We start from the raw sequence: 21,361 nt of genomic DNA, 5'->3' as shown, positions 1-21,361 counted from the left end.
TAGCAACCTTGATAATATGGTCAAAATGAATTGAAGTGTAGCAACTTTAGTTGTTGTCTTGGTGCTCTTTTACAAGATTCACTACTCACGTGAATATTGGAAACATGGAAGACTACCTCTAACACTTCATGAGCTTGGAATATAATCTTTTGTAGGGGAGTCTATATAGGATACTTAGAGCTTGTGAAATTAGAGGAAAAATAGCATCCCCTCGCTCGTTGGTGTCTTAGCGCTATGAAATTATGACTACACTTCCCGTGAACGAGTATCCAATGTAAGTATTTTATCATTAAACATCTCTTTATCTTGTGTTGAGCGTTTGTAAATCTCTAACATAGTCGTAATCTCGTTTAACAAACAAGTAGACATATGAAACCCTCAGTTTCCTAGATAATTTGTCACAGTGATGGCTACTTTCATTTGGTGAGAACCTTGTATCTGTATAAATTACAAATTTCAAGCTTCGAACATTAAAGTTGATTATTCAATGCAGAGGTTTCCCCGACCGTGGTTTGATATGTACGGAGCTGATATTCCTACGTTGTGTAATCTACAATTGTCGAATGGCATAACATCGACAGTTAGGATAACCAAAATCGGACAAGAAGCTTACATTGAAGACAATTGGTGTAATTTCTGTCACACACACCCCGTCGAGATAGGGGACACCCTATTCGTCAGCCATCACGGAGGCCCTCATTTCAAAATTCTTAGGTTCAAGAGGAATGGATGCATGCCGGATAGTGACATAATTGGTATAGTTAATTGAATCTCGTAGTTAATGATACATTTTATTTGTTGAGTTAACATTTACTACTTATGCGTCCCAATTAGGGCCTGCAGTGGGGTTGATCGGAAGCAGCCGAAATTACTCGTTAGATACAGAGAGCGGCGACAGTGATCCTAAAGAGGGGTTGAGTTGGAACCGGGTATCCTACAAGTCAGATACGGAGAGCGATTATAGTGATCAAGATGCATTCACTTGTGTGTTGATAGCATCTAACTTTGAGCGTGGTTTGGTAAATTTCTCGTTCATTGCAGCAACTATTTTTCGTATGTGTATTTTTTAACAATTGTACGATGTCAATTTTGTAGATATTACCAACCATATGGTGGAAGACACACATTGATGACAAGGATAGTATTGAAGAATTCACATTTTGGGTTGATGATTATCCTTGGACAATGTTTGTGACAATCGAAGCTGAAAATGTTTGGATTAGTATTGGCTGGGAGACATTTGCCCGTGAAAATGAGCTTTCTGTTGGGATTGTGTGTAGGTTCGATCTGCTTCCTTGGCCGACAAAAACTTTTAACATCACTTTCTCGAGGTAGTTGTTCATGTCATTAAATTAAAATATGTATGTCCTACTTTAAATAACTTATCAGCTACTTGAAATATATCTTGCATTATTTTGTATGTTGACTTATTTAATCCTTACTGCATATTTAATAAATAATATTGATTAGCTTAGAAATTTTAAGTGGTTATCTAAGGAGATAATTAAATTATTCATCAGTATAATTACATTTAGAATGATATATCTCATCACTACGGATTAAAATTAGGTCATGAATTTTATTTAGTTAGCAAAATCATATAAAAAACAGTAAAATAAAATATGCTTGGATAGTTTATAGTGCTGCAATATACAATATATGTATGGCTAAATGCCATTAAATCTCGGTATATGTGAAATTAAACTTTACTAAAATTCTCATAAAAGAGTACATATCTCGGTATTTGTACACAAATGTATATTAATATACGCGTATATGTATGTACTCATTGTGATTTCCAAAACTTCACATACAGAAAACAAAACATAGTGACAGGGGAGATACAGAGATAAAAAAACATACAAGAGTTGAGCTGCAATAGTAATAATAGGCATAACCATTGCAAGAGTCACTAAGTAGTCATAATGGAGCCATAAGGAGTCATAAATAAAGATAAAGAACGATTCAAATAACAGACTGAAGATCATCTACAATCATTGGCTGTGCCTTTGTCGAATGGATTCCACATAACGCATAGCTTGATAAATTTATGAACCTCCCGACACGTGCTGCATAAAAAAACAAAAGAAAACAGCCTTGTGTGTCAACAATTAACCATACCATCATATATAAGTTTCTAATAAATGTTCAGAAATCATAGTTAAGCTCAATACCTGATTCCACAATGAGTTTGCTAATTGATCTCGGAACATGGTCCAACCTGTTGTTGCATCAACATAATCAACAAACGGGCCCTCATTTGAATCACCTTCCGGGCCATGTCCATCATTCCAAGTATCTATGGGATCTTCGAGAGGATCCACAGGCATATCGCTTCTAATGTAGTTGTGCAACAAGAAACAAGCGCTGATCAGTTGTACTTGGGTCTTGATGGGGTAGAATGATGCACTGCGTAGTATGGCCCATCGCATCTTTAACTCCGCGAAAGCTCGTTCAATGATGTTTCGTGCCTTAGTATGACACATATTGTAAAGCTCAATAGCATTTTGTGGCATTTCAGCATTTGGCCCCATTCTTTGAGGTGGTATTTTACACCTCTATAGGGAGTCAAAAAGCCTTGGCTGTTTGCATAACCATTGTGACAAAAGTAATAATTTCCTTGAAAAAAAAATATACGGTAAAGATTTGTATAATAGGTATTGATTCAGAAAAAGAAGCCATACAAACTCGGCGAAGTTCATACCTATTGGGACCTTCATACCGTATGGGCGATTGACTGCATCCCTCAGGACACGAGCGTCGCCAGCAGCCCAGCCGGTTAGGACATAGGTAAAGCGCACATGTCGATCGCAGGCTGCTAGTGTGTTTGTTGTTATTTGTCCTTTTCGGTTCCAAAAGCGCGGTTTATCTGAGTTAGGAACCAACACTGACAGTACTCTAGAGTGCAGTGCGTGCGGTTTGTGTGATGTGTCACTCGATCTAACAGGTCCAGAGGATTCGACTAGACTTCAAAGGCTAGAAGATCGTGAAACTATCAGAAAGGGGTCGTTGGGTGCATTCTATTCCTTCAAAAACCTCAACCCACTATACTACAACTTAGCACAGGGAAGTAAAGGATCAATCCCACGAGGACGAAGGTGCTACGAAACTGCATTTGATGATGTTTTGGGAAAGAAAAAGGGGTTGGCTGCTGCCACGCAATTTTGTGGGTCAAGAACTTAAAACTACTGGGTCTGAGAGATAAGCAAAACTTTACTCTACCTACTGGGTCTAATAGATCAGAAAAACTTTACTCTACCTACTGGGTCTAAGAACTGAGAGCGTACGGAACATACATGACTTAGAGAAACTGAGATATTTTAAAGTTCTAAGACAGCTGGAGTAAACTTAACTAGAAAGGCTTTCCTAATTTGGACAGACAAGCATAAAGCAAAAAGCAAGACAAGTTTCCTTAAACTACCAGCGTCTGGAAAAGCATGCAGAAAAGTAAAAGAGACAAAGTGGATCGTACTAACAGGGTCTGGAGGATGTGCAGAAAAAGCAAAGTACATGCAGAAAAGTACTGACATAAAGCAGATCTGGTTCTAACTACCAACAACTTTATCTTCTTCGGGAATCAAACGAGAATAGCAGAGAAAACAGAGTTGTAAACACCATGAAAAAAGAGCAAACTTTAAACGAGAAATTAAAGCCTCAACTAACAGATCTACGCTACTGGACCTAAAGGATGCAGAAACAGAAAGTAAATAGCCATAATCATGCACAACGTAAACAGCAAACACCAAATACGCGAAACTTCAACTCCGAAACACCAAGATTCAACAAATCCAAACATCTCCATATGCAAATCCCCAACCTCCAACAACAAACCAACAGATATCAGCTCCAAACATCCAACAACAAACAAAGAACGAAAGCTAAAAACAAGAGATGAACATAAACTCAGAGATATCCAACCAAAAGCAAACATAAACTTCCATAATAACTAGAAATAGGTCTGAATCCAGTAGATCAAAGTTAGAAACTAGAGTTGCGAACTAAAAACCAACAAGTTTTAAACGAAAGCAAGTAAGATTGTTTCTTCGCCTTCACAAGGCGGTGTTACACAGCAAAATAACAACGATGATGATGAAAACCACGGTGGCCAGAATCTTCCATATCCAAGTGCGCAGCAACACGAAATGAAAATTTGAAGTATGGAACTAGAACTAGAGCTAGGAGAGCGTAGAAGTGGTTGTTCACGGATGTCTTGTCCTTCAAGGTTGAGCTCTTTATATATGTGAGGCTCTAATCCCTAGGGTATCCCTCTGGTGATTTTACGCCCTTGCCCTTGAGTAAGACTCTTTAAAATAATCTGCTCTTGCTCCATTCTGCTCCTGTCACCAACTTTTGATTCTCCCAGGTCCGAACGACGACTTCTGATTTTTGCTTCAATTTCATCTCTTTTGCATCTGCCAGGTCCGGTAACAGCAACTCCTAGGTCCGGCAGATTTACTACGCACCTGAACTCAATAACGCACATTAGCGCCTGATGAGTCTCGTTCTAAGCCTTGGTTATTGGTCAGTATAACGTGCTTTATTGGATAATATCTGCAAAATAGTTGCTAAAGTATGCAGGTTGAGGTACCAAATCAGGAGGAAAGGATCGGAAGAAATTCGAGTGAAAAAGCAGCAAAAAAATGTGCAACTGGCCAGTATGAGCAGGAAAGTGCAAACTGGCAATTATGGGCAGAAAAGGTGCAAACTGGCCAGAATGGATGCTACCGAACTGGACACGAGAAGGAAGGACTTGCTTGGAACAATCACCTACTAAAGAGGGGCAAAATTGTCATTTCGCATGAAGAGGCAGCCCTAGAAATTAGGGCAAGCGACCCTATAAATAGGGGCTGAACATAAGGAGACAAAAAACTTTATCATCACTTTTATCATCACTTTGAAATCACTTTTGAGAGAATAGCTCCATTAGCTCTAAGTTCCACTCTCTAAATCCAACAGCCTGCCATGAAGATTCCGGCCACCAGCCAGCGGGGAGTCATCATGCCTGAATCATTCCAGCCAGCGGGGAGTCATCATGCCTGAATCATTCCAGCCGCTGTAGTCCAGTTCCAGTTTCAGAAGAAGCCATCAGCCATTTACATGCTTTCTTTTAATGCTTTCTTAGTTTAAGAAATTGTTTTACTTGCATTTTTCTCGGATTTCAGTAGTTAATCTGTTTGAAGCATCCTATGGTTTGAATGTTTGAATGAAGTTAAGTTTTTATGGTTTTATTTGAGTTTCAGCTTTGTTATTGCTTTAAATCTCTCTAGTTAGCAAGATCTGATAGTTTTATGTTGTTTAAGTGCTTGAATCTGCCTAGCTTAGTTAGCTCTAGTCTTTCCTTAAGTGTTTACAAGTTTTAATCGGTTTAAATCTCTCAAAAATGCATGGAATTCGTTTCTACTTGTTTCTGTCACTCTGTCCTGTTGACCAGTATGCCTAAATCTCAGTTTTTCTTGCTTTCGTTCTCAATTTCAAGTTAAATATTGCATTTACGAATTTTTGAGCTTGAGCATTCATCATTGGAGTTTGTTGAATCTTGTTAGTTTAGCTTGGTGAAGAAGAAAATGTCACAATCAAAGAATGGGCCCCAAATGCACAGAATTTTAACCTTAAACCGATGCATGAAACGAGCCTTATCAAACACATTTATGTAAGTTTCATCTAACGCTCCAAGACAACCCTACACAAAAATAAGAAAGTGGGGACGTAAAACAAAATCCAACTGGTAGTGAGATAATTAATATAGTCTTATGTCTATAGGGAAATTAATAAAATTAGTCACATACTACATCGAATAATACCTTAAAATGTCTCCACCTCCAATCAACGCAATCATCTTTTGTTGGCTCAGGTTTGACCAAGAACAATGTGTGCATTTTTATGATGGCTCGAAGTACAGCGTGAACATATGTTGAAATAGTTTCACTTGACCGCAAGAAGTTGAATCTCGTGATACGGTTCTTTTTATGATGGGCTAGTATACTGAGAAAAATAGCCACTTGTTCTTCAATATAAACAAACCTCCTATCACGAAGGGTTCCTAACTGCCGGAACAAGGAACAAAGCCTACCAAATGCATTTCTATCCATCCTAAGATTTATTACGCAATCTGTGTCGGTAACACCGACCAACCTATTCATGTGACTAACTTGTGAGGGTACCCTCCCCGTGAGGCTGTAAGGTAAGACAATTTGTAATCTCTTTCTCTTTTTACCCTTCTCAAGTTTAGCGAAAAACAAATATAGTATACAATACCGGGCAACTAAATAATTGCGTGTAATCTCCTCCAACATTTGCACCACTGTATTCTCCTTCTTTACATTTCGAGCCATCTACAGACAAGATAACACAAGAATGAGAAAATTATCTATTAATTGGACCAACAAATTCTCAAATCATGTTTAGTAAGCAAGTTACAAAGTAGGAGATTGTTGACTGAACGGTGCAAGTATTATCACTTCGGCCAAAATTCAACAGCCGCATTTACAATCAAACACCAAGACCATTGATGCCGAATAATTGGTGAGAGAACAAATTTTATATTCTGAAATGCAATCGAAGCTGAAATTACTTATCTAATCTGACTTCGTCAATAACCTTTTTATCATACTTTTGTTTTTAATGTTCATGTACCAGCAGAGTACTATTTTTCTACCAATTAAAATTGATATAATTGCAATTACAAATCAAAGCCAAAACCAAATTCCAATTACCCACAACTACCAATTTCATGAATTAAGATTTCAAATTGATCTGCTCATATTTCTAAAAAAATTGCAAAAAAATGCCTCAAATTCAACACTAATGTAAATCCAAAATATTAAGGTTTCCACAAGTTAAAATCTCATCTTGAATTTGTTCCACAATCCTCAAAACTCATACGGAGGGTCGAAAATCAACAATTAACCCCAAAACCTAGAACCATATCCATTACCCACTCTCAACAAATGTGGATTTTTCGATCTCAAATTATTGGGACCAAAAAAATGAGGGATTTAACTTCGAATTGAAAAACTAAATTAACCTGATCGACCTTCCCTTAAAATTTATGTCGACTCTTGAAGGATCTGGAGATGAAATTGATGAACCACTATCTGTCGAGCGTTCGGAAAATTGGTGTTGAAGCAGATTCTACTTTGTTGCCTTTGTCCATTCAATTATGTAGGGACAAACAAGAGGGTTATTTAAGTAATTGCATATGGAATATTTTGTTAAATGAGCAACTCAGATATGTATATCGGAGCAAATTTGGAAGTTGCGCTAAATGGCGCTTTCGGAGCATTTAAGGCGGGCCTCCCTCTTTAACTTGGGCCTGTCGAAAACTATAAATGCCAAACCAAACATCCGATAACACCATTTAACATACACTAACTGAAGTTATAAGACAATCCAAACACGCATTAATAGAATACATATAAAACACACATCCAATGACTAATTCTCCACCGTTAGCTCAACCTTACTTGTTTCAAGCGACAAGCTAGGTAGGTGTGAGTGTTTATGCGTCTGAGCATCTCCTACTTGGCTCCACGTTGAGACAAGTTAAGCTTTATTGGGTTTCATGGACTAACAATGAAGTTGAGTTTTTTTGAGAAGTTTAAATGGAAGATAAACTATAGTCTAAAAATAATCATACAGCTTTGCAAGCTATTGTTTGAAAATCTCCCACAAAAGTATGGACCATCACGTTTGGCTCAACTTAATTTCATGTTAATACCACCCATTTTGTTTATGTCTTTTTGGGTTTCAATTATTTCCTACCAATACTATTAGGGCGCGTCTGGTAGCCGAAACAAATGTTAACATGCTTCCATAGATAATGGGCTTTCCTAATTTGGTTGATAGAGTTATTCAATGTTTGGTTGAGCCCATGTAGCCTGATTGGGCTTTTATGTATTGTTTGGTTCAAACATTGTGTGTAGGAAACAAAATCAATTGTGACTAATCTACCCTCTCCATCGTCAGAAAGTAGAATAGCGGCGATCAACCCAAATGAAGTTGCGTTTCTCTTCCAAGTGAAGCTCCAAACTATTTTCTCCAACCTGCAAATAACATCTCTACATGAGACATTATTGAAAAGCTCCAAAAATAGTAAAGGGAAGGTTACCTCATTGCTAAGAATGCACTATCTTGCTAGCAACAATCTCCCTACGGAATGCTGCGTAAAGTTTTCTTTGAACCAGAGATCCAAAACTCAACACCTTCAACATTTTTCTGAGGCAGATTCATATTTCCAAAATAGGACTGAAAATCCTACTCGAACCCGGCTTCAGTTGCTAGAGAATGAGAGCTCGAACACAAAGGGAGTATCTTGATGCAACGAGGGAAGGGAGTGTGTGTGCAAACTGTGACCTGAACATTACGGATAGCATTACTCCATTCACAATTGAAAATTGAATCCTACACAAACGTAAGTTTCAGAGAACCAGAGATCAAAAATTAGTCACTGCATATTTTCCGTCGACGACAAACAGGATAGAATTTCTCAAACAATTCATATGCACAATCTCATGACCAATTCGAATTTGTCAAACCATTCGAAATCAAGTAAGCAAGGCAACCAATTCCAAATGCAAAAATTAATGCTACATATGCACAACATTTTTTCCTCCAATCGGAACCAAGTCAATCAATCACGGCCGGCGGCGACCAAATTGAAGTTCATAAAGCAAATCAACAAACAAGAATCGAACAAGAATCCATAAAACGCCGCAAATCGAACCCTTAAAATGCTGCAAATCGGCACTACAAACAAGAATCAAACATTCGAATCGGAACTTACCCGGTAATCAAGTTAGCAAGGCAACCAATTCAAAAATGCAAAAATTCACAAAAAAAATTTCTCCAATTCGCCCAAATCAATCACGAAATTTGCACAAATCCAAAATTCTGCTCAAATCTGACCCAATTTGCACAAATCCAGAATGAATGCAACATCACAACCACACACAATTCGAATATTCAAAGCATTCCACAACATATTGAGCTTGCAAACAATGCAATTCGGATGTGCGGAATGTAAAGCTACAACGAGAGAATTGTTCAAATCGGACCCAATTTCATACATCAACACCAAATTCATAGTCAAAGCTACCAGATCGAACCAAAAAATCGAGAATTTGACATACCCGGATGAAGGTAGTGCGAAGGAACCGGAAGTGAAAAGAGGACGAAAGTCGGGATTGAACAGTTACCCTCGCCGGCGACATTAGAGTTTTACACACAGTGGCGACCAAATTTAACCTCCGTCGGTTCACAAGATGCAATTTTTCAACGGCTACAAAGGGCAATTTGGAACAAATACCTTCCTTCCCTTGTAATCGGCAAAATCGTGAAAAACTAATACCACTCCTCTCTCTGATAGTGTTGACACAATTCTGATGATAATAGTATATGCAGTTGTGAAACCCGATTGTTGTATTCTGGGTCGGCAGATTCGTATTTGAGCTACCAAACGACGATTTAGGCGTGGGGGAAGGGGTGTTTCATGAAAAATGAGAGCTACCAGACAAGCTCTTACATGCCAAATGTACCACATTTTCTAATGTATAGAACGTTTGAAGCTAAATACAGTACTACTGTCTCTTTTTTTGGAATTGAAGAAAAATACTATGTAGAATACAAACTAACATAAAATAAAGTTTAATTATCAAGGTATATACAGAACCAGCTCCAAAACACTTGGTACATTTTCTTATAATTTCTTTCAATTTATTTTAGGTTTTAGTCGGTCAAGACTCAAGAGTACAATGAATCAGACCCAATTTTATGAGAACGTGTTAATTAAATTCCACACCTACAAAAAAAAGCACAAGATACACTCACCTTTCATTAACCTCAACCACATTTTACTATATTTCTTAAAACTCGTACTTAGTCAAATATACTCTGTATAGATAGACGAAGGGAGAATATTGATTTTTTAAAATTTAAATTAATAAAAGTAGTTTAAAATTTATATTAATAATTATTTACAGTATTATTTAGTATTTAAACTGCATAATTTACTATATCTGTATTTTTAATGTTATTGTTATAAGTAATTCCCAATGATTATATATCGTATATATTTTTATTATTATTTAATATATAGTAGATGATAAATTAAACCTAGAAGTACTATTTTTATAAATAAATTATCGTTAAATTATGAGAATTATTATACTATATTTTTGACAGAATACTATGACAGGAAGTGATCAATTGCTAACTAATTAGCAATCCCAAATTAAGACCAAATCTTAGCCATTAGATTTGGAGATCTAGTGGTTGAAATAATGCCACATGAATTATATTTTTAATTAAGAAAATTATTCAATAAAAATAAGGGGTATTAATGCCAATTCTCTCTCATTAAAATCATCTTAAAACTTTAAATTTACGTAACTCTCTCGATTTAAATTATTTTTTTGCAAAAAATATATCAAATTAAAGATAATTTTATAAGGATTCCAACGAGATCTCAATTGCATATGTTCCGACGACGTTCGGATGATGAAATTTGATATTTTTTATTTTAGTTTTCGTAAATGTTGATAACTATAATTTTGTCAACAAATACATCAAAAAATTTCAATATAATGCATATAAAATCTCAATAAAACCATGTAAAAATCTCAATAAATATGTGTTGATATTTTCTTGTACTAGTGTTGATATTCTTATGCCATATTGTTGATATATGTAATACACTATGTTGATATAAAAAAACACTCACAAAAATTATCATATGATAACATAATGACGATATTACCCTTTTGTTGATATTTTGTATACTATTTATTGAGATTCGTAAGATTTAATCTCATCCACTCATTTTAAAATCTATGGGTATAGATTTGGTCTTGATTTTGGATTATGATGCTAAAAGCAATAGAAGATGACCCTACTATGACATAATAAAATTTATATGATGTTAATAGTTAAATCTATAATTTATTAAAATAAATTTAGAGAGAATCAATTTTTATTTACACATTCAAATCCAAATATAAATGCTTTTTGTTATGGTTTCAGTCAAAAAACTCGAAAACCGAATATCCAAACCGAAAATTTAAAATTTGGTTCGGTTTGTTCGGTTTTTCGATTTGGTTCGGTTTTAGAATTTTGAAAATTTCAGTTTTTCGGTTCGGTTCGGTTCGGTTCGGACGAAAAAAAAAACCGAAAAATCGAAAAACCAAATTATATTTTAATATTGTATATATATAGGATTGTGATCAATTGAGATTTTTTATGCTAATTGAGAAATGAGATGCAATATCAGCCACTCATTTTTATTAAATGAGTGGTCCATATTTTTCTACATGGAAAATATCTTTAGATTAATTAATTATGAAAGGGCAGAATGGTAATATCATAGTAAATTTTATTCAATAAATATTTTTTTTAATTTCTAATTTTTATTAATTTTTTTATTTTTTTTAAAAAAAAAATTTAGTTTTTTTTTTAAAAAAAATTATTTTTAGTTTTCAACTGCATATACAATTCATGTCAACTACACACATACAATGTCAATTATGTGTACAATCCATGTCAACCACACACACAATTCATGTCAACTATGTGTACAATCCATGTCAACTACAAATACAATTCATGTTAACTACACAATATAATGTCAACTACATGTACAATTCATGTCAAATAGTATTTATTGAATAAAGTTGTTGACATTTGATGTGTAGTTGACATGAATTGTATATGTAGTTGAAAAAAAAATTAAAAAAATAAAAAATAATAAAAAAATGAAAAAAAATTTAAAAAAATTAAAAAAATTAAAAATAAGTAAATTAATTAATTAATAAAATTAAAATTATGCCCCTCTGTTGACATAAACTACATGCTGTTGACATTTCACAAATATTCTGGATGAGTGGCTGAGATTGGATCTCAATTCTCAATTAGGTTGATAAATCACCACCTATATATATATATATATATATATACAATAACCCATAATTATGGTGATAACCTAATAACCCTCATTTTATGGACGAAAAATATCATTTTATGGAACAGAATATCATTTTATGGAATAAAAGTATCATTTTATGCATGCTGAAAAAATATCATTTGATCGTGTATAAATATCATTTTTAGTAAAAATGATACTTTTGACCCATAAAATGATAGGGTTATTAGGTTATCACATAAATATGAGTTATGATATGAATCTCCATTCTCCGCCGCTCCACCTCCTCCTTCTAAACCCAAAATCTCTCGAGTCTCCACTCTCCACCTCTCATCTGATTCACCAAGCCAGTCGCCTCTAAAAGCATAAGAGCAGAAGACATTGATAAAAGCTTTTGAAGACCATAAACAAGAATAGAATGCCAAAGAGTGAACGATTTGATTGATGAACTGGTAAGTGTTACAGAGTTTTATCATTGCTATATATATTTCCATAAGAAGGATCTAGATGCTAGCATCTGTAACAAACTATTATCTTCACTCAATGGCAATGTAAGACGTTGATTGAATCTGAGGACCACTAGCCACGTGTTGTTTCTTTCTCTCCTTTGTCCAACTTCCTTGGAGGTGGTCCTAGCAGAATATCTTTCCAACTCAGCTTAGCTGAATGAGATGCCACGTTGCTAGTCTTCTCGTGTTCACAATTCTTGTACTGGTCATCAATTGTATCCATGTGTGGTATCTCACGAGTCATATCTTCATCTTCAATACTCTTGAGAGTGGCTAGGTTAACACTTCCCCTCAATTCGAAGGAGGCGAGAGAAAACACTCCCAGCTTGTTTCTGAGCCTCGTGAAGAATTGCAGACTCAGTGGTTTCGTGAATATGTCAGCCACCTGATTAAGAGAAGGAACATGACGCAAATCAATTTCTTTAGCAGCGACCTTATCTCGAACAAAATGAATGTCGAGTTCGATGTGCTTCGTTCTAGAATGCAGCACTGGATTGGAGGCCAAGGAAATTGTGCTCAAATTATCTACCCAAACAACAGGGGATGTTTTGATCGGTATATCAATCTCAGTCAGCAAAGATGTTATCCATGTGATTTCTGATACAAGGTGAGCCAAACTTCTATACTCAGCTTCAGTGCTGGAGCGGGAAACAACTTTTTGCTTCTTTGCACACCAAGATATCAGATTATCTCCAAAGTAAACACAATAACCCGTGGTTGATCTTCTATCGTCTATATCAGATGCCCAATCCGAATCAGAAAACCCAGAAATATGGAAGTTGGAGGGCTTGATGTGAAGACCATAATCTGTTGAGCCACTAAGATATCTCAAAATCCTCTTCACTGCCTTCCAATGACTATCAAGAGGACATGCCATGTATTGACTGACTTTGTTAACCGAGAAGCTAAGTTCAGGCCTTGTGATGGTTACATATTGTAATGCACCAACAACACTTCTATAAAGCTTACCATCTACAGTTGGTTCTCCTTCGAACTTGCTCAATTTGAGATCTGAAACCATGGGTGTGGGATGAGGTTTAGCATCTGCCATTTTGACCTTATCCAGCAACTGAATAATGTAAGCACCTTGAGAAAGATGAAGACCAAGAGAGGTTTTAGAGACTTCAATGCCAAGAAAGTGCTTCACTTCTCCTAAATCTTTCAAGGAAAACCTGTCATTAAGCTGAGCAATAATCTGAGATATAGCAAAAGAAGAATTTCCAGTTATTAGCATATCATCCACATAAACAAGGAGATAGATGGTAACAGCCTTGGTCTTCAGAAAAAAGAAAGAATGATCTGCCTTGGATTGGTTGAAGCCGAGGTCAAAATGTGCAGATTGCATGGTGAGAAACCAAGAACGAGATGCTTGCTTAAGACCATACAAAGCCTTGTTTAGTTTACAAACCATACCTGGTGCACCTTGTTCAAAACCGGGAGGCTGTCGCATGTAAATTTCCTCTCTAAGATCACTATTAAGAAAAGCATTATTCACATCCAGATGCTTGATAGACCAGCTTGAAGTCACTGCAATGCTTAGTATCAAACGAATGGTGTTCGGCTTGACTACGGGACTGAATGTCTCAAGGAAGTCAAGACCTGCTTCTTGAGAAAATCCTTGAGCGACTAACCTTGCCTTGTGTCGAGCAATTGAACCATCAGCATGCTTCTTTAAACGAAAAATCCAAGTGCATCCAATCAAGTTCTTTCCAGGAGGAAGATAAGTAAGAGTCCAGGTCTTATTTTTTAAAAGTGCAAGAAATTCCTCTGTCATTGCACATCGCCAAACAGGAATTGCAAGTGCAAACTTAGCAGAGCATGGGATGAGAAGATGCATCTCAGTTTTATCTGATGAAGAAGTGGTAGTTGCAAGAATTTTGGGCTTAAAAATGCCACGTTTAGCTCGAGTAACCATGGGATGATGATTTTCAGGAATGGCATTAGAGGCATGAGCAGGAGGAGAGGTAGAATGAGAGGAGGCAGGAATGGAGTCAGAGGGAGCATGAGTAGGATTAGGATCAGTATATGGAGTGGATAGAGGAGATGGAGCCGAAAAAGAAATATGAGTATTAGTGGATCCAGAAGGAGGAGAATCAGTAGATGACTGAGAGGGAATGGAGTTAGAGCTGGTGGGACTGGAGGGAAAAACAGGAGAAGAGAAGTGAGGGGAGGGAGGTAAAGATGATGGATCATCGAAATGTGATAATGGAAAAGAAAATGGAGAATGTGCAGTAGGGAGAGAAGAGAGATCAGAATGAGAATTTGATGTAGAGAGAGGCAGGACTTTGTGAGGAAAGGTGGTTTCATGAAAGATGATATCTCTAGTAATGATTACTTTCCCTGAGTTCAACATTGCCTTGTACCCCTTGTGAGAGGGACTATACCCAAAAAAGTGGCAGCCTCGGATCTGAAATCTAACTTAGATTTGGTGAGGGGCCTGATATGAGGATAACACAAACATCCAAATGGTTTGAGAGTGAGGTAATCAGGTTTGGTTTTATAGAGAATTTCATAGGGTGAAATGTAGGATAATGTTTGAGAGGGGATTCTGTTAATAAGATGGACAAAAGTAGTGAAGGAATCATCCCAAAATGATGGAGGCAGACCAGATTGAGACAAAAGAGTGAGCTCAGTTTCAACGATATGCCTATGCTTTCTTTCAGCTAGGCCATTTTGTTGAGGTGTATAAGGGCATGATATCCTATGATGAACACTTTCTGACTGCAAAAAATCAGTGAGACCCCTATACTCCCCTCCCCAATCACTTTGAAGAGCTTTAAGTTTGGTGCCAAATTGAGTTTCAACTAGCTGCTTGAAATGTTTAAAAACTGGAAGAAGTTCATCTTTTGTTTTGAGAAATATATCCAAGTGTAGCGACTGTGGTGATCAATGAAATTTACATAATATCGAAATCCATTCTTAGAAATGACCGGAGCTGGACCCCAAAGATCCGAGTGTATTAATTCAAGAGGATGATTATGTTCAGTGGAAGAAGAACAATAAGGCAAACGATGGCTTTTAGAGATACTGCAAGAATGACAGATAAAGTCTGATTTCATTGAAGAAAATGGAATTTTACAATCTAATAGAATCTTTTTGACGATAGGCATTGCACAATGTCCAAGCCGTTTATGCCAAAGTTCTAAGCTATCAGACTGTTTACAAGAGAAAGCAACAGGTAAGGCAGATGAAAAAGCATTGACTGGAATAGGCTTGATCTTGATTGATGAACTTGAAGGGGGTACGGGTGAAGGAGACTGAACTTTGTTGAAGAGAAATTTGTAGAGACCATTATCAAGGATGCCCTTGAGAATGACTTCCTTGAAACCTGATCTCTTACAAGACAAAAATCAGAATGGAATTCAAAGAAAACATGATTCTCTCTAGCAAAGTGAGAAACGCTTAAGAGATTTTTTGACACTTTAGGAACATGTAAGAGATTACTAAGAAGAAAACTTCTAGAAGAATCAGAATCAGCACCACAAACAGTTGAATCACCAACATGAGCAATGTTAATGCTAGAATTATCACCAAGATGAAGAGATGTACCTCCATGATATTCTGAGACATTGTTCAAGTTGGAGAGGTCATTCGACACATGATGTGTTGCCCCTGAATCCGGATACCAAGAACTAGTGAAAGATGCATCAGTAGAGAAATCAGATTGAGTACCAAGAACAGAAGGTGCTCTTACTTTAGCAATGTTAGCAGATGGGACTGTCTGATGTGAAATATATTGATGCCCCAGCATGAAAGTGTTGGTGCACGCAGCGGAAGAGCATGTAAATAAATCACATAATAATCAGATCTATTTAGCAGATTATTTAGACAAAATCTATTCGCGTAATTATCACATGTATCATGCTCATAACTTGAATTAATCATGCTTTAAGAATATTGAAAACCTAAAACATGCTTTTCTACGGAGTAGAATAATACCTAATTAATTCTCCAAAGAATTGAAGATGGCTAGCGACTTCTCCACGTGTAGCTTTAAGTACTAGACCACAAATCTTCTCTCTGGTTCCCGAACTGTACTCTAATATCAGTGTGGGCTGATCTTACTAGAATACTAGGACTTAAATAAAGAAGACAGAAGAAATCCTTTTTGGAATAGGACTCAAATTCGAAATCTCCTACAGCTGGGAGAGATCGAAATTTTCGAAAATTGCAATATGAGATATTGTCTATTTTCTGTCTCCTTTATTCTCCTATTTATATTAAGTTCCTTTTGGGCCCAGACAGGGATCTATGGAAGGCTTTGGATATGGGCTCATCCAATTTACTTTTTACTAATTAAATTGAACCCACAATTTAATATAAGTTATAATTGGAATATTACGAGCAGCCACTACAGAAGTAATATTGAACTCTCCCCATCCAAATCCGAAATTATAAGTAATCCGGGTTTCCGTTTATCTTTCATTTCCCGTGCTTAAGATTAATATGTCCATTAATTAATTAATGTCTGCTATTGACTTAATTAATTAACTTCTTATTAATTCCAAGAGTGGACTTAGCATGAAACACTCATTTATTATTCATAGAGTAATCATACTCCAACTAGCTAGGTTCCGAATAATAAAACTTAGTTTCGCGCTCCTCTTGAGGACATTATCAAACGAGACTCACCTCGTGCACGATTCAATATAATAGCAATCCTAGCACCGCTAGATATCGATCACCACTGCCCAATATATCAGGATAATTGGGCTACGAAAAACCCGCACCATTTGATAAGTCAAAGCAATGCATAATCAATACCGTATGCTCAATGCTAACCTACATTGATTAAGAAATAAATATTTATCAAGACCTCGCCTTTCAGTAGATAGCCCAAGGCAAGTCTTGCTGTTAGATCCGTTCAGTGCTATACCACACCAATGTCATCTTATTTCAGTAAGGCTTAGAAATATACGGACTGACATTGCAACCTTTCTCGATGGGTAGTCTAATTCCATCTAGGTTGTGAAATTCATATTTTTCTTTGTTTAGAACTGACCGTATTACCTTAAAGTGGACAACGCCCACAACCGGTCTACTAAAACAAAGACTTAGACTTTGTTAAGTTAACTTATACATTTAAACATGCATTAACATCCATTAAATGTAAAACATAACAACATTATGACAAAAATAATCTGTTTTATTCATTGGAAAATAAAATAAGAGTTTTACAGTATTCAATCACTCGAAACGTGATTTCTAGTATACAAACTCTAACAATCTCCCACTTATACTCAAAACACTTTCGAGTATACAAAATGTGCTAACGTCTAAATCTCCCACTTATACTGAAAGCGGATTGAGGTCTTGAATTAGTCGAACTCCCATTCCTTCAACATGGCTTTCATACGGCTTTACCGCTAACGCCTTCGTGAAAGGATCTGCCAGGTTGTTTTCTGACTCAATCTTGACCACTTGTATGTCTCCTCTCTGCACTATATCTCGAATGATATGATACTTCCTCTCTATGTGCTTGCTCGCCTTATGAGCCCGTGGTTCCCTCGAATTTGCCACAGCACCAGAGTTATCACAATAAACGGTGATGCGCTTGGGCATATTTGTAACCACACCTAAGTCCAGAAGGAAGTTCTTAAGCCATACAGCCTCCTTTGCAGCCTCCGAAGCGGCTACATACTCGGCTTCCATTGTAGAGTCTGCAATGCATTTCTGCTTTACACTCTTCCAAACTATAGCTCCACCTCCTAAGGTAAACACATATCCGGAAGTTGATTTTCTCGAATCCAGATCAGCCTGAAAGTCTGAATCTGTATATCCTAAAGGACAGAGCTCGGCTGCATTGTAAACTAGAACATAGTCCTTAGTCCGATTAAGGTACTTGAGTATGTTCTTTACGGCAGTCCAATGTCCTTGGCCGGGATTTGATTGATATCTTGCTACCATGCCAACAGCAAAGCAGATATCGGGTCTAGTACAAAGCATAGCATACATGAGACTACCAACTGCCGAGGCATATGGTATTCTTCTCATCTCTGCTATCTCAGATGCTGTCTTAGGACACATCTCTTGAGACAACTGGATGCCATGTCTAAAAGGTAGGAAACCCTTCTTGGCATCTTGCATGCTAAAGCGTCTAAGTACCGTTTCGATGTAAGATTCTTGGGATAAGCACAACATTTTCTTACCTCGGTTCCTAAGAACCTTGATACCGAGAATGTGTCCCGCATCACCCATATCTTTCATCTCGAACTGGCTGGACAACCAAGTTCGCACTGATGACAACATCTTTTTATTGTTTCCAATTAGAAGAATGTCATCTACATACAAAACTAAGAACACAACATTTCCTTTTTCAACCTTCTTATACACGCAGCTTTCATTAGGGCATTTTTCGAATCCAAACTTTTGAACAGTTTGATCGAAACACTGGTTCCATGATCTAGATGCTTGCTTGAGACCATAAATGGCCTTCTTAAGCTTCCAAACCATGTGTTCCTTGCCCTTCACTACATAGCCTTCGGGTTGTTCCATGTAGATGGTCTCCTCAAGACTCCCGTTTAGAAACGCAGTCTTAACGTCCATCTGCCATACTTCCCAATCCATGTAAGCTGCTATAGACAAAAGTATACGGATCGATTTGAGCATGGCCACTGGGGAGAAGGTCTCATCGTAATCGATACCTTCCTTTTGGGTATACCCCTTAGCCACTAGTCTTGCCTTGAAGACTTTAACTCGTCCATCGGGTCCATGTTTACGTTTGTATATCCACTTGCTCCCAATGGCAGTACAGCCTTCGGGTAGGACAGACAAATCGTAGACGTCTTTGTCTAACATAGATTGTAGTTCCGAATCCATTGCTTTCACCCATTCGCAATGATCGACATCAGCCTGCGCCTCTGCAAAATTCCAGGGATCCAGTACATTGCTGTCCGAGGAGTGATCCATACACTCACCCAAACCAATGTATCTATCGGGCTCATGAGAGACCCTCCCACTGCGGCGCGGCACTACAATATCTGGAGTATTAGTTGAAGTTTCTGGAATTGTTGTTACACTTGGTAATTGTTCTTGGTTAATGGAAGTTGAAACTTGAGTTAGCTCTTCTAGAGCAATCTCACTGCTGGACTTATGATTCATTACATAGTCTTCCTCTAAGAATGTGGCATGAGTGCTCACAATCACTTTCTGATCTCTGAGACTATAGAATTCATAAGCTTTCGTTCCTCTAGGGTATCCTATAAACACGCAAACCTCAGTCCTAGATTCCAGCTTAGTTGGATCCTTTTCCAATACATGAGCCGGACACCCCCATACTCTGAGATGTTCTAGATTGGGCTTACGCCCATTCCACAACTCATATGGGGTAGTAGGAACAGATTTAGAAGGTAAGACGTCTAAGAGATAGTTTGCAGAAAGCAAAGCATGACCCCAAAACGAAACAGGTAACCGTGCATAACTCATCATCGATCTGACCATATTTAATAAGGTCCTATTCCTTCTTTCAGCCACGCCATTCTGCTGGGGTGTGCCCGGCGCAGTCGTTTGGGATTCAATCCCAGCTACCGATAAATAGTCCAAAAACTCGGCACTTAGGTATTCGCCTCCGCGATCAGATCGCAGGCATTTGATACTCTTACCATGTTGCGTCTCTACTTTAGCCTTAAACTCCTTGAACTTGTCAAAAGTTTCAGACTTGTAGCGCATCAAATAGATGTATCCGATTTTCGAGTAGTCATCTGTAAAGGTGACGAAATATCGAAAACCGCCCCTTGCCTCGGTTGACATTGGTCCACACACATCAGTATGAATGAGCTCAAGTACTTCTTTGGCCCTATTCCCCTTTGATCTAAAAGATCTCTTAGTCATCTTGCCTTCGAGACAGGACTCACACTTCGAAAACGGTTCCTTCTCAAGACCTTTAATAAGATCTTGATCAACCATCGCATGAATCCTTCTTTCGTTGGCATGACCAAGTCTAAGGTGCCATAAGTACGTTTCATTCATTGAAGTTGAAGGTTCTTTTCTTTTCTTAGAAATTTTCGATGTAGCATTGAGTTCTGATTTACGTTGATTAAATTGTGTAGAAGTGATCGTGTACAGATTGTTTTCCATGATACCGCGACAGATATAAGAACCATCTTTCTTAATAACGCAATTGTCATTAAAAGAAATCGAATATCCATCATAAGACAATTTAGAAACTGAAATTAAATTTCTTCTAAAAGAGGGTATCAACAAAACATTCTTCAAAATCAAAAATCTATCACTAGAAAAACGTAAATAAACGTCTCCCACTGCAACGGCCGCCACTTTCGTAGCGTCGCCCAGCTGGACCTCTATCTCACGATCATGTAGCCGTCTTGTCACCTGCATCAAGTCAGGATCAAAACATATATGATCAGTTGCTCCAGTATCAATAACCCAAGTATGAGTAGATGTCAAAGCCAAACATGACTCGACTACTAGAGCATGGTGCATACCTGTAGCCTTGCCCTTTTTAGGACAATCTGGCTTCCAATGACCTTTCTCTCCACACTTGAAGCATTTTCCAGTTTGCTTCTTGTCACCCCGCTGTTTCTTCTTTCCCTTAGCATTGTTGACTGCTACTTGGTTCGGTGCCTTTTTCTTTCCTCTTCTAGCCTTAGAGCCAGAGGAATTAGGCGCGATACTCATCATAGCTACTTTAGCTTGAACCATAAGGTCCTCCGCCGACTGAAGTTCAGTCAGCAACTCTGCTAAAGTATAATTCCGTTTGTTCATCTCAAAGTTGAGCTTGAACTGCTGGAAGCTAGGGGGAAGACTCTGAAGGATTATAGTAACCTGGGACTCGGGATCGATCGTCCCTCCCAATACCTCAATCTGGTTGAGGTGACTCATCATCTCGAGGACGTGTTGCCTCACAGACGAGCCTTCCTTCATAGACTTCGTCATGATACTCCGAAAGGCTTGAGACTTAGCCGTTCGATTCTGAGTACCA

General features: G+C 37.5%; 1 protein-coding gene across 1 annotated transcript; it reads right to left on the bottom strand.

The window, feature by feature from the left end:
* Positions 1–2,048: 2,048 nt before the first annotated feature.
* LOC148928684 (uncharacterized) lies at positions 2,049–2,534 on the bottom strand. The gene is made up of 2 exons (XM_089056749.1): positions 2,175–2,534; positions 2,049–2,069 (listed from the first exon to the last, which is right to left on the bottom strand). The coding sequence occupies exons 1-2, from the start codon at positions 2,532–2,534 to the stop codon at positions 2,049–2,051; spliced, it is 381 nt and encodes a 126-aa protein (XP_088912875.1).
* Between the last annotated feature and the right edge of the window lie 18,827 nt (positions 2,535–21,361).

Source organism: Salvia hispanica, chromosome 4 (assembly GCF_029641045.1).
Source record: "Salvia hispanica isolate PSC_SH4W2 chromosome 4, Shi_PSC_v1, whole genome shotgun sequence".
NCBI lineage: Eukaryota > Viridiplantae > Streptophyta > Magnoliopsida > Lamiales > Lamiaceae > Salvia > Salvia hispanica.
Note: the sequence above shows the minus strand (reverse complement) of the source record. Positions and strands in the feature narration are given on the sequence as shown.